This window comes from Eubalaena glacialis, chromosome 13, assembly GCF_028564815.1.
Source record: "Eubalaena glacialis isolate mEubGla1 chromosome 13, mEubGla1.1.hap2.+ XY, whole genome shotgun sequence".
NCBI classification, from domain to species: Eukaryota; Metazoa; Chordata; class Mammalia; order Artiodactyla; family Balaenidae; genus Eubalaena; species Eubalaena glacialis.
The window spans coordinates 12,374,339-12,389,008 of record NC_083728.1 but is presented as its reverse complement, the minus strand read 5'-3'; the positions used below and the strand labels follow the sequence as shown (position 1 = coordinate 12,389,008).

The 14,670-nt window shown below is 47.8% G+C and overlaps 1 protein-coding gene across 2 annotated transcripts in view; it reads right to left on the bottom strand.

The window, feature by feature from the left end:
• The window catches only part of PTGIS (prostaglandin I2 synthase), a 45,690-nt gene that overhangs the window by 20,260 nt on the left and 10,760 nt on the right, over positions 1-14,670 (bottom strand). For both annotated transcript variants that reach the window (XM_061208940.1, XM_061208941.1), the window contains exons 3-5: positions 12,609-12,787; positions 9,938-10,081; positions 5,275-5,426 (exon numbers count right to left, since the gene is read on the bottom strand). In XM_061208940.1, the coding sequence (XP_061064923.1) occupies positions 5,275-5,426; positions 9,938-10,081; positions 12,609-12,787 (475 nt within the window). The remainder of the gene's footprint in view (positions 1-5,274; positions 5,427-9,937; positions 10,082-12,608; positions 12,788-14,670) is intronic.

The following is a 14,670-nucleotide window of genomic DNA, read 5'->3' as shown; positions in this document are numbered from 1 at the left end:
TCTGTAATATTTGATTTTTTTTTTCACAAGAGGCAGGGGAGCCAAGTTAACAGCCCAAACTCTGGAGCAGAGTGCCTGACCTTGAACAAGGCACCTCACCTCTGAACACCTCAGTTTTCTTACCTAGAAATTGAGGTAAGAGTACTCATCACATAGGATTATACAGGGATTGAATGCATTAACATATAAAGTCCAAAGAGGGATGCCTAGCACAGGCCTAATAAACATTAGCTATATTATTAAACAAAGCTTAATGAATGTTAGTAAATTATTAGTCCAAGGAGAATGTATTCATGTATTATTTCTATAAGTAAGAAATAATAATAAATTGTGAGATAACGAACACCCAGTTGGCAGCCATAGAGACCCAGGTTGAAATCCCAGCTCAGCCCCTTCCTAGAAGGATGATCTTGGGCAAATCACTTTGTATCTCTGAGTCTCAGTTCCCCATCTGTAAAATGGAGGCAACCTGGTTCACAGGATCATTAGGAGGACTCAAAAAGATCACACACAGAACACACTCTGTACTGGCAGGGGTTTGGTAAGTTGTACTTGCTACATTCCTGCCATTTTTATAAGGTATTATTCATCAGCCCCAGTGTAATGACTCAACGCTGTGAATCAGAACTGGCCGGCTCATGTGACTGGTAACTTGGTCAGAGGCAGGAGAAACAGGTTTGACGTCAGACCTCCCATGCTGTGTGGGCTTGGCTGAGGCCCTGTCCATCTCTGGGCCTCAGTCTCTCCATCTGTAAAGCAAGAGGCCCAGGCTTGGAAACACCTCTGACCACTGGAGACCTGAGGGTACAGTTCAGAGAGGCCCCCAGCGGAGACATGTTTTTTTTTTTAAAGTCTTGTGTTTTACCTTTAAAATGCCATTTGATTTTTGCATTAGACCCTGTGATTCTTTAATATAAGAATGCTTTTTTTCCCCCAAACAATATTTAAATAAATAATTATAATCCAGTGAAATGATTATTCCAGAAGGAAGCAGTATGCTTAGCTTGGGGCTCTATTTAACTCCCTACTGCCCCCCAACTCCCTCCTGTATGAGAAGCACCAGACTCAGTGGTCTAAGGGTCTCCAAAAGGGTCAATTTTCTTTTAAAATGTTTATATTTCTAAAAGCAGAGGAGGAATAATGCATGCAAATGGTAAATAACAACAACAACGACAATAATAATAAAAGAAAAAGAAAGAAAGAAACTCTAAGAGTTCAAATGGGCGTAAGATTCTCTCCATCCCATCTCAGCTTTCCCAGAGGCAAAAATCTATAAATGTTCCCACATTTAAACACAAACACACACACCCCCCCCATACCCTCTGTTCTGCACCTTTTTCATGACAGTAGATTTCATCCTATAGCAGTATATCCCATTACTTTCTACAGCTGCATAATTTTCCTTTGTGTGAAAGCATAATTTATTTCATCAGCTACTATGGGGGACATTTAGGTTGTTTGTAGGGTTTGCTAAAACAAGTGACATGCTAATGAATATCTGTGGATCCGTAGACACACGCAAGCATTTCTGTGGGGTAATTCCAAGAAGCGGAAGTACGGGATCAAAGGAATGTGTACTTTATATGTTGATAGGTTCTACCAAATCACTCTTCGAAAGAAGCTGCATAGCCTCACATGCCCACAACCAGGTCTGAGGGCAGTTCTGCACCTCAGCCTCCAGTCCCTAGCTGAGAAACCTTCCCCAACATCGCCACCTGCTGCCCACAATGGGAAATGCAGCCTTCCCATACCCAGCCCAGAGCTGCTCCCAGAAAAACAGGGAGAGTTCCCCTCTGCATCTACCCAGACTCCCCTGGAGCATCTGTATGGAGGAAACTGCAACAGAGAAACTACTCTTTCCTGGAGAAGCAATCCGTGCCGGCACGTGTCAGTGCTTTATGCACTAGATTTTGCAATCAGACAGACCAAGTTTCCATTTTGCTGGCTCTGCCACCTACCAGCTGTGTGTCTATGACAAGTGACTTCACCTCTCTGAGCTTCAGTTTCTTTACCTGCAAAATGAATTTAATAATACCAACTTTCCAGCACTGATGGCAGGATTCAATAAGATAAGGAGTTGTCTCTAAAAAGACATTAAGAGTCATGAACAGGCAACTCACAAAGAGGAAAAGCAAATGGCTGGTAACACTAACAGATGTTTCATCACAGTAGTCAGGGAAACGCCCATAAAGCCAGATGCCCTTTTTTGCCCATCAGATTGGCAAGGGTTTAAACACCGATAACTGCATGTTGAAAAGGTGGTGGGAAAATGCAAATTAAAACAACAAGTTACCCACCTCTGTCCATTAGATTGGCAAACAAATGGAAAGACTGAAAAAATCTGGTGGGGAATGAGCAGACTCCTTTCCTTTGGGTAGGCATATGAATTGCTCCATGGTTTTGGAAATGATGTGGCAACAGCTAATAAAAATTTTAATGTGCATGCCCTTTGACCCAGCAAACCCACTTCCAGGAAACTGTTAGAGAGAAATAAAATCACCAGATGCTAAAAGAGATACAAGTACAAGGAAATACTATAACAGTAACACACACGAAAAAGGAAACAATTATAAATATCCACTGGAGGGGGATGGCTGACTAAATATTGACCTGCAAGAGCCAGAAAGATGTCTGGATTTTCTGTGTTGAGTTTTACATCCCTCTACTTTGCTATATTCATTTTTGCTTGAGTTAGTTTTATCATAGATTTTCTGGGGTTTTCTGGGTATAGCATCAGATTATCTGCAAATAGGGATACTTTTATTTCTTCTTTACTCATTCTTATATTGGTAATTGATTTCTCTTATCTAAGTGCATTGGTTAATGCCTCTAGAAGATGTGTGTATTGACAAGGGAGACTGTATATTGTTAGGTTAAAAAAATAAGTTGCAGTTAATAGATATAATCCCTTTCTATAAATACACACAGTGACACTTTAGATACATATATTTGTCTCCATTTTCAAAATAGAATATCCCTACAAAACACTGTGAAGGGATACATCAGCATGTTAACGTTGGTTTCCATAGGAAGCTGAGCTTGGAAGACTGAGTATTGTTACTTTTTACTGTCTACATCTACCACAAGAATATGTTTCTTTTTTAATTTAAACAATCTAATGTGTTAAAGTTTGATTTTTAAAAATATATAAATAAATGAAATGGGGTCACGAGCTGTTGTGAGCACTGAATGAGACAATGTTTAACCTGGTATCTGACACAAAGAAAATGCTCAACAAGTAGTGTTTTTTCTTTATCACCTCAGCCAATCCTAACAGCCACCTACTAGGAAGATCCTACTGTTCTCCCCATTTTACAGATGGGATCACTGAGGTACACAGAGAATACATAAGAGCCAGTAAACCACCTCAAGCCACCTGAGCCCAGAGTCTGTCTCGACCACTGCCTTCAACTGCTCCTCCGGAGAAAAGACCTAGGGCCAAAAGAAGTTGAGTAGGGACTTCCCTGGTGGCGCAGTAGTTAAGAATCCGCCTGCCAATGCAGGGGACACGGGTTCAAGCCCTGGTCCGGGAGGACCCCACATGCCACGGAGCAACTAAGCCCATGCGCCACAACTACTGAGCCTGCGCTCTGCAGCCCGCAAGCCACAACTACTAAGCCCACGTGCCACAACTACTGAAGTCCGTGCACCTAGAGCCCGTGCTCTGCAACAAGAGAAGCCACCACAGTGAGAAGCCCGTGCACCCCAACGAAGAGTAGCCCCCATTTGCTGCAACTAGAGAAAGCCCGTGCGCAGCAACAAAGACCCAACGCAGCCAAAAATTTAAAAATTAATTAATTAATTAATTAAAAAAAAAAAAAAAAAAGAAGTAACTTGCCCCAAATCACCAGCAAGGAAGCAGCACAGTGGGGATCTGAATCCAGGTCTTGTTGCAAGTATGTGAGACCAGGACACACAGTATTTCTCAACCTTCCTACAGCACCTGTCATACACGCAGTATCCCAGCCTCACTGGAGATTCAGATTCAAATGGACCATGATGGGGCTTGGTGACTTGTCTTATTAACAAGGACCCCAGAGGATTCTTCTCACTGGGGAAGTCTGAGACACAGTGGCCAGGGGAGAATGCAGCTCAGTGGTTCCTATGGCCCTGGCACTCTGAATACAGCAGGAAGCTCTTTACCAATATTGAGTCCACAGAAATGAATGACGTGGGCTTTTACAAACCGATGTGGAAAGTTCTAGATGTGGAGTTCAGTGAAAATGCTAAGTAGCAGAACAATGCCTCTCCAGTGTGCTATGTCGATGTTATAAAAGCACAGGGCTGATAACTAAGAGAAACGAAGGCATGTGTGCTGAGAAAGACATGCTCAAGAATGTTCGTAACAAGCTAACCAAACCAGAAACCAGAAACCACCAAGATGTCCATCAACCAGGAATGGATAACAAATTGTGGTTATTACGCTAATGAAATACTTCACAGCAACGAAAAAGAACAAACTATAGATACATTCAACTTGCATGAATATTACAGACATGAAGCTGAGTGAAAGAAATCAGACATGAAAGGGCACATGTTGTATGATTCATTTTAAAGGAAGTGTAAGAACAGGTAAAACTAAGCTGAGGTGAAAGAAATCCATAGAGTGGCTAACTCTGGGGGGCGGATGTTGACTGGGAAAGGGCATAGAAAGTTTAGATTTACCTCGAAGCTGTGCATTTAGGACATGTGTGCTTTCCTGTATATAAATTATACCTCAGTAAAAAAAAGAAATTAAAAACCTTAAAAATAGAAAAAAAATGACACATAACTCGTGTGTGTGTGTGTGTGTGTGTGTGTGTGTGTGTTTAGAGAGAGTTCTGCAGGATATACTCCAAGCTAGTAATAATGGTCACCTCTGTGGAGGGGAGGGGGAGTGGTGGGCTGGGATGGGGAGAAGTTGGAGAATTCTTTTATTGTTCCCTCTAAATTATTCTATACGGCTTGAATTTCTTATAATCAGCATAAACTACTTGTAAAAAATTCTAGAGCAAATTAAATCTTAAAACTAGAAAAGGAGCATACACACACACACATACACACTCAAGGTCCCCAGGCCCCACTCTAGATGTGCTGTATCAGAATTTCCACCAGGAACCCCAGCTCTAGTCCAAGCCCTGCCTCCCCACCACTCTGCTCTTGCATACCCCAGTGACGGGGATCTCACTACCTTCAAGGGCATTAGAATGTCTTTCCTCCTATGTTATCTATGATCCTCCCTCTCTGGGTCCCTCCATTAGCCCCACTGCCCACCAGGGCCCCCATGGTGCTTACCCACTGACAGGGAGCCACGTGCCAGTTTGGGGAGCAGCAAGTCAAGCTGGCGGAAGGTGTGGAAGACGTCGGCTGAGTGGATGCGGTCCTGGGCCTGGCTCTCCTGGGTGTGTGGCGGTGCCTCGATACCGTACAGAGTCAGGTAGCCGGCTCTGGGGGCGGCAAACAGCTGGTCAGGGGGTTGTCTTTGGATACTCCCGGCCGAACCCTCCCAGGGCTGCCTACACGTTTTCTTCATTTGTACACCTGAGGAGCACCTAATTTTCCTACCATATGTCAGGGACCTCTCTGGGCCACAGAGTCAGCAGAGAAGAAAACAGACAAAACCCTCACACCCTCATGGAGCCAACACTCTAATGAGGGAGACAGACAGAGAAACGGGTGGACGAGTCATAGGTCAGCTGGGGCTCAGAGGGAGGGACAAAGAGGGAGGGGGTGGGGAGGGGCTCTCGGTGAAGGATGAGAAGGAGCCAGCACGGGAAGGGCAGAGGGAGGGGCCCGAGGCACACGGAAGAGCCAGCCTCCTGCGGCAGGAAGGAGACAGAGTGTGGAGGAGCTGCCCGGAGGCTGGTGAGCAGAGCAGAGTGAGGGGTGGCCAGTGGGGCGAGATGGGGGCACCGATCAGGAAAGGAGGCTCCTGCCCCTGGAGAGGGAGTCAGGGTGGGCTCCCTGGAGGAGGCAGGTCTGAGCTGAGACCTGCAGGATAAGCAGGGGAAAGGGGTTCAGGCAGAGGGCACGGTCCCCGCAAAGGCCCAGAGCCAAGGGAACAACCACAGGCAGGTCAGGGCACTGCCAGGTACTGCTGGCCCAGGTGCTGGACCGGAGAGTGAGGGGCTGGGGTGCAGCACCCTGGGAGTTTGCAGGGCCAGTTACACAGGGCAGGAAGGGGGCTGGGTGTCAAGGGTGAGAAGGTTGGCCTTGACCCAAAGAGCCCCGAGGGGTCTGAGCAGGAGAGGGACAGGGCCTGGTGGGGGGTATGGAGAGAGGATGAGACACAGGAGCAAGTGCGAGCCCTCGTGTGCACGCACACACACTCACAACACACACACAACACACTCACAACACACACACACACACACCGCCCACAGGAATGCTCTCAGAGGAAATGTTTTCACCACCAGCCACTTTTTAATGCTGCAGGAGCCCAGCCCCACTGGCCTCAGTCCTGGGAGGAAAACCACAGGTTTTCACTTTTTCCACGTGGTGAGAGGGGCCAGGACTTCTGCAGAGAGACACCATGAAGCCCTGATCCAGCCCCCCCTCAGCTCCTCCTAGTCCCTGGATCTCCCAGGACAGGGATTTCCCGGAGAAGGAGAGGAAAGAAGCAGGAATGAGGGAGGATGGGGCTGAGAAAGGCCTGTCTGGTCCCCACTTTGTCCCTCATTCACACAGTGTAGACACGTAGTAGGTCTTCAAAAAATGTTCTATCAATGGATGAATGGATGGATGGGAGGGAGGATGGGTGTATGGCTGGGAGGGAGGACAAGTGGCTGGATGAATGGATGGATGGTTGGGAAGGAGGGAGGGAGAGTGGGTGGATGGATGCATGGATAGCTAGAACTTAATCCTGAGAACACTGATCTTGGAAGAAAATATGGGGTCACCATGATTCTGAGCTCAGTTATCCAAGCTACTGTCCCACCTTTTCCCTGCATCCCACTCACCTTCCCCTCATCCAGTTTTGGCCTCCATGCCCCCCAGAGATGGCGAGTTCAAGACCTGCCCATCCCACTGGACTAAAAGGAAGCAATCCTTCCTTCAGAACAGCTGAAACGAGCTACCTATAGAGTCTAACCCGTCGGCCCTACTGATGCCTCTGCATCAGCCCAGAAAGAATTCCCTCCTCCTTTTCCTCCAAACGTGTAAGCCCCTGGATCCCTCTTCTTCAGACGAATGTCCTCAGTCTCCTTATGGCAGAAGTTGTAAAGGTGCAGCCCACAATCTAGATTCAAAAGGTGTTTTGTTTGGTTAATAGAGTTTTCCTAAAAACAAACCGAATGCATATTTAAACATTTGGGGAAAGTCATACAAAATCTGGATTTCCCCCTCCATCTCATTTTGAAAAAGGAGAAAGTCTGACCACTGGGAGCCTGCAGTCCTGCCTGGAAGCCCTGGGTAGGAGTGGAGTCATGGCCACCCCTCTTAGATGGGCACAAGCTGGCAGGGTCAGACGGTCCTCCCCAGGCCCTGCGGTCTCTGTGACACTGCAGTTAAACACCTGTCACCATTTGTCATCCTACTTGCACTGTTTTTTTTCTTAGAGCAGAAAACTAGTTCCTTAGATAAAATTTCTACCAAAAATAGGCAATGAAAAATAACCCCTCCCCAAAAGAAAAGAAAACCAGGAAGACCACGAGGTTTCACACTGTGGACATGAAGGCCCTTCCTATGGCACCTCCACATCAAACTAACACCTAACACAGCTGAAGACAGGCAATAAAAAATTACATGACCTATAAATAACACACATGACCTATAGGTGGCGCTAGGAGCCATAAAGAAAAAGCTGGAATGGGCGGGGTAATGAGAGGGCCATCATATTAAATGGGGTGGCAGGAAAGACCTCCCTGAGCAGGTGACCCTTGAGATGAGACTTGAATGAAGTGAGGCGGGAGCCATGCCGACATATAAGGAAGAGCATTCTTGGGCAAGGGAACGGAAACTGCAAAGGCCTTGAGTTGGGAGCATGCCTGGCCTGTTCAAGGGGCAGCAAGGAGGCTGGTGAGATGATACCAGCGGAGGCTGGTGAGATGATACCAGCGGAATCAGAGTTAGAACTCTGGATGTGATTGAGGGAGGCAGGGCCCACACAGGACAGGTTGGAATCTCACGGTCTCGGGCTACGTGAACACACACCTCTGTACCAGTGTGACTGTCATCCAACTTGCCCACTGCTTTTCTATTTCAGGGGCTGCAGACGGAGATGAAAAGGCCCAAGGAGGCAGGAGCTGCAGCCCAGGGCTCAGGCCCTGAAGACGCAGGGATCCATTTACATCTGCCCTCCTGCACTGTGCCTGCTGTTACCATGAGCCTAAACGGACCCAGCTGCCACCACGTGGCCCCCACCTCCCCCAGTGCCTCAGCTTCTTCTCTGACTTCTTTGCCCACACAAGGATACGGGATGGCAGGAGCTAGGAGACCTGGGAGTGCCCTGCTGCGAACTTGCTGGGTGGTTTTAGCTGCCCCTCTCTGGACCTCAGTCTCCACACCATATGATGACAGGGTAGACCAGACCTGCATCACCCAGACCAATCACAGCCACTGATGGTGTCTGCACCACTTCAAGGTGAAATGAGAAAAAGGGGACACTCCAAGGGTCATGCTTGAGAGTGTAGGCTCTGCATCCAGCCCTGCCAGGACCCCAACCGTGGGACTCTGGGCAAATGACTTAGACTCTCCAGGCCTTAGTTATCTCATCTGTCAAATGGGGTTTGTAAAGTACCCGCTTCACAGAGTTGTTGTGAGGATTAAATGTATTAGCGCACACTGAGCCTACATGAACAGACACATGTCATAAATATTCCTGTGTGCCCGTATGTGTCAGCAAATGCCTGTCCTTTATCCTCAAACTGTGTTGCTGTAATTTTTTGGAGCGGTTGAAATGTCTCGCTTTTAAGAGATGCTGGTCATTAGGGGCGCCACCAAAAACTACTGGCTCTCTTTCCCTCACTGCCTGTGGCCATGCTCCTCCATCCCCGCCGCCATGCAGTCAAATCCACCAGCAGGTCCCACCGACCCCATCCCCCAAAGCTACCCAAATTCTCGCCATCGCCTGGTCCAGGCCACCATTCTGTCTCACCTGGGGAACTACAACAGCCTCCTAACAGGTTCCCCTGCCTCCCTGTCATTGCCATCCACCCAAACTATGGTCTAGTCTCTATCTGGCAGCCAAAGACAGCTTTTAAAACTCTAAGTCCAGGGCTTCCCTGGTGGCGCAGTGGTTGAGGGTCTGCCTGCCGATGCAGGGGACACGGGTTCGAGCCCTGGTCTGGGAAGATCCCGCATGCCGCGGAGCAGCTGGGCCCGTGAGCCACAATTGCTGAGCCTGTGCGTCTGGAGCCTGTGCTCCGCAACAAGAGAGGCCACGATAGTGAGAGGCCCGCGCACCGCGATGAGGAGTGGCCCCCGCTTGCCGCAACTAGAGAAAGCCCTCACACGGAAACGAAGACCCAACACAGCCATAAATAAATAAAAAAAAATAAAATACTTAAAAAAAAAAAGAGCTTCTCCCTATGTTAAAAAACAAAAAACAAAAAAAAACTCTAAGTCCAATGGTGTCATGCCCCTGCTTAAACTCCCAACGTCACTCACCTCACGTAGAATAAATTCCAAAGCCTTCCAGGGCCTTGAGGCTCTGTAAGACCCAGTTTCTGCCAGTTTCTCTGACCTCATCCCCCCCCCCTACCGCCCCACCTCCTTGGCTCATTAGGCTCCAGCCACACTGGCCCTCTCGCCAAGCATCTGGGTGACCAGCAAGGCCCCTCTTCTGGCCTGTGTCTCCTTTACAGCTCATAGGCTGAGTCAGGCGACCACTCAGAGTCCCAGATACAAAATGTTGTCTTGCAGCCTTTGCTTTGGAGCATCCCAAACTGCTTCCCCATCCACAAAGTCGTCCTGGTTCCCTTGGCCACTATTAATGGCTGGTCCAGAGTGCTGGGCTCACCTGAGCAGGAAGCTGTAGGAGAATTCGAGGAGTCCCATCTCATGCCAGCCACTGCCTGCTTCCGTGGTGTCACCCAGCAGGACAGTGTGGAGGTTGGTATACATGGCTTCCGTGAGCGCCTGGAGCTCTTTGTGGAGGAGAGTCCTGGGGCAAGGAACAAAGGTGCGAGAGTGTAGCTTCCAAAAATATATATATATATATGCACACAGGCACCTCCTTGGACAAACCTCAAAGTCCCAGGGCTCCAGTTCCTCATTGGCAATGAGGGCTTTTGGAAGATTGGCTTAAACAAAATATTATTATTTCTATCATCATCAACAATGACGATAGTTACTATTTATTTTGCCAAGCACAATGATCTCATTTCATCTTTTGACAGCCCTAGGGATAACAGTTACTATTATGATACCCATTTACAGATGGAGAGACTCAGGGACAGAGAGGAAAGTGACTTGCCAAGGTCACCCAGCCAGTAAGTGAAACAGCTGGGACTGAAACCCTGATCTGCCCAACTCCAGAGTCTGAACTTTTAAACAGGATAGTCATCCCCTCTCGGGGCACACGAGCTTGGATAAGGAACCCACAGACTTGCAGAAGAGAGAGAACTAAGAAACCAGCCCTTTCTCCTTGAGATCCAAAGTTAGGGAGACCTGTTTGGATAAAGTGTCCCAGACCAAGGACTGCTAATAAACATGACTCCAAGTGAATGCTCCATGAGGAATAAGGGAATCTGGCTGGTGATCTGGTCTCATTGTGTGTACCTAGGAGTCTGAGGAGAGGACCAGTTCTGGGAGAGCATGTGGCTGAAGCCAAAAGCCCCTCTGTACTGAGCCTCCACAATACAGTCAATATTGAGCCATGACTGAACATATGATTAGAAGCCAGGAAAGATGGGATCTTCTAACTAAGTTTAAGGCCCCTCTACACTGCACAAGGATCTAAACCATACAAGACCCCACAGCATCAAGTGAAGCGTCCATGGGGTGGTGCAGAGCCGATGTTCCACAGCGACACCTTGTGGCAGCAACAAGACCAGTGCTAGTGTACCCATCAGGTGCTCTGGCTCTCTGTCGCCACCTGCTGTTTGGACACAGGATGGACCCCTTTAGACTGAATAAGCCCCTGGGTTCTTAGATAATTCAAGACGGGAAAGCTTCCAGAGGGGTTCCGTGAACTTCCAGGTGATAAAAGCTTTGGGATGTTTCACTGTTGGAAAAACAATAGACACGACCCATGTGAGATAATGTGTGTGAAGGGCTTGCGCTTGGCACATTGTAAGTGCTTAATACATGGGAGCTGACACAGTGATCAACCCTGCTCCAGCTGTTCCCTTGACTCCACTCCAAGCACTAGTTCTTGACAGAGACAGTAGCCCCCAATAGATGTGGCAGCCATGCCCAGAAGACCTCATGCTAGCTTTTGCGAAATGCCCAGAAACTCTCGGGAGTAGACATTGGAGGAAACTGGGATCCTCCCTGGGTAGGGGGGTAGGATGCAGTGAACTGTGGACTCTTGTTGCTAATGGGACCCCTAGAATAGCAGGACCCAGGACACTCAGGCTCAGGAATACTCCTAGCAGCTGTCCCATAAAGCCAAGGTCAGACTGAGCATTGCCTCTCATCCATGTTCACCTCATGATGCTGGCCTTTCCTCAGCTTTAGCAGTCCCGCAAAACCCAGCCTTCTAGATGCTTTTCCTGACTCCAGGAGGTGAGTCTTCCTGGAGAGAGATCACTAAAGATGACCATCAGACCGTGTGCACTCTTTAGGGGAGGATGCAGAGTCTTACTTCCTCAGTATCTCGGTGGGAGGAGAATGGGCTGTGGAGCCTGCAGACCTGGGTTCAAATCCCAGCTCTGACACTTACTAGCAGTAGACCTTGGGTAAGTCACTTCACTTCTCTGAGCCTCTGTTTCCTCATGTGTAAAATATGGATAAAAATACCTACCTCTGAAGCTGTTGCACAGATATGAACACGCGCCTATCAAACACCTGGCATTTGGCAGGTGTCTTCAGAGGGAGGTTGGCGTCATTCTGCACTCCTGCATCTAGGATGGTGACCAGTGTATGAACACATACAGGGTAAATGCCCTCACAGGTCCTTTTGTTGATGTAAGTATTACTTATGTTTCAGGACCTGCACCACTTCCTAGCTGTGTGACCTCGGGCAAGTCACTTCTCTTCTCTGAGCCCCGTGTCCTCATCTATAAAATGGGGCTGTAAGTTACCCTCCAGCATTGGTGTGAAGACTCATGAGATCATGCATGATGCTTGGCACAGAGTATGGACTCAAAAACATTAATCACCCCACCACCTCCCTTTATTTGACAGATGTGGAAACAGAGGCTCGGTGCGGGGGGTGGGGTGGTTTGCCCAAAGTCACAAAGCTAGGCAGTGGGAAAGCTGGGATTTGAATCTAGGTCTAGCTGACCCCAACCCTGGTCTCCTTCTACTAAAAATCAGAGCTGTCTCTTGGGAAGTAAAGAGTTCTTCTTCAGCCCAATTCTCTAGGGTTGTTTCTTGTTTTGTTTTTGTTTGTTTTCACAAAACGAAATGTCTTTACTGGACACCTGTTGTGGAAACAAGCTCAGCTCACACAGGACTTGAACTACGTGGGCAGAAGCTGATCGCCCACCCTGGCCCACCCATGGGTACCATCTGCAGCCACTCACGGTTTCATCTTGGACTTTTCATCACTGGGGCTGTAATGCGGAAGCTGCACGTCGAAAATCCTCTCCATGAGGAAGATGGCGTAGGCGTGGAAGTCCAGCCTGGTGCGAGGCTCCCACACCACCATGTCATAGGAGTGTGGGTCCAGGAGGACAGTGACATACCTGCCCCCCACCAGCACCTGGGCAGTTGGCAGGGATGGAGTGAGGAGTACAACTATGAACAACAGCAGTTCTCAGAGGTCAACTTACCCCGTGCCAGGTAGGGGCCCCACCAGGTACTTAACAGACAATGTCCCCTCATCTACCTCTCACAACCACCCTGTGAGGCAGGGACCATCATTCACCCATTTGTAGCTGAAATGTGATAAGGTATATAATGTGCCCGAGATCACACAGCTGAGAAGTGGCAGAGCTGGGAATGGAATTCGGCACTTTTTCTGAACCAAAGGTTATGCTCTTAACCACCTCACTTTTCAGCATCTTCCATGGTTATCTTGGTTAATATCGTATCTCCAGCAGCCAGGAGAGAGTCTGCCCACAGAAGCAGCAGATGGATGTGCATGCATCATAGGTGGATGGATGGATGAACTGGGCGGGTGGATGGATGGATGGATGGATGGATGAACTGGGCGGGTGGATGGATGGATGGATGGATGGGACGGATGAATGAATGTACAGATGGATGGATGGATGGATGGATGGGTGGATGGATGAATGTACAGATGGATGGATGGATGGATGGATGAACTGGGTGGGTGGGTGGATGGATGGATGGATGGGTGGATGGATGAATGTACAGATGGATGGATGGATGGATGGATGAACTGGGTGGGTGGATGGATGGATGGATGGATGGATGGGTGGATGGATGAATGTACAGATGGATGGATGGGAGGATGTTGGTGGATAAATGGATACATTATAGGTGTGGGTGGGTGGATGGATGGATGAGTGGATGAGTGGATAAATGGATGGAAGAAAGGAAGGAAGGATGGATGGATGTTGTTGGATAAATGCTAGTGCATGTGAAAGCAAAACCTTCTTTGGGAGGCTGAGCTCTGTATGTAACATGCTGCTCAAGACGGGAAGGAAACAGCACTGGAGAGCTGTAATCCTGCAGTCAACAAAGGTAAGGGCATTTTCCCTCAAATGTCTGTGGAGGGGGTCACACAACTCTAACTACCCACTGCCTTAGCCCTGTTTTCAAAATGTGGTCTGTGAGTCATGTTAATCAAACTCTCTTATAAAATACAAGCCAATATCCAAGAAAAATGCTATTGGATGGATGGTTAGATGGGTGGATAAATGGAAGGATAGATCACTGAGTGTGTGTTGGATGGAAAGATGGATGGATGGGCAGCTAGAGGTTGGTTGCAAACTAAACGTATGAATGAATGTTGGGTACGTGGATGGCAGGATGCTAAGTGGATACTGGGTAAACAGATTGAAGGGTGAATGTTGGATTCACTTCTAACTTCCAAGTTAGAAGGAGACGTGGAAGGTGGATGGATGAGTGATGGTTGTTTGGATGTTGAAGTGGTGGATGGAGAGAGATATAAATAGATGTACATAGAGTGGACAGACATTGGATATTGAAAGTATAGATAATCAAATGCTGGGTGGTAGTGGCAGATGGATGGAAACATGGGCAGATAAGCAGAAGAATGGAAGTTGGTGGAAATTGAATATATGGTTGAAAGTTGGGTGGATGCTACGTCCATGAGTGGAAGAATGCTGGATAAATTGGGTAGACAGGCAGAGGAATAGATCATGGATAAGTGGATGGATAGACAGATTTTGGATAGATATTTAGAAAGATGGATGAATGAGTGGATAGATGGAGGTTGATGGAAATGGAATATATGAATGAATATTGGATGGATATTAAGATGGAAGAAGACTGCTTAGATATTGCGCAGATAGGCAGAAGGACAGACGTTAGATGGATGGGTGGATGTGGGACAGATGGAAGTTGAATGAATGGATAGAGGTCGGTTAGATGAACACACCAAGTATTGGATACTATTAAATGACTGCATAGCTGCATGTTGGGAAGATGCTA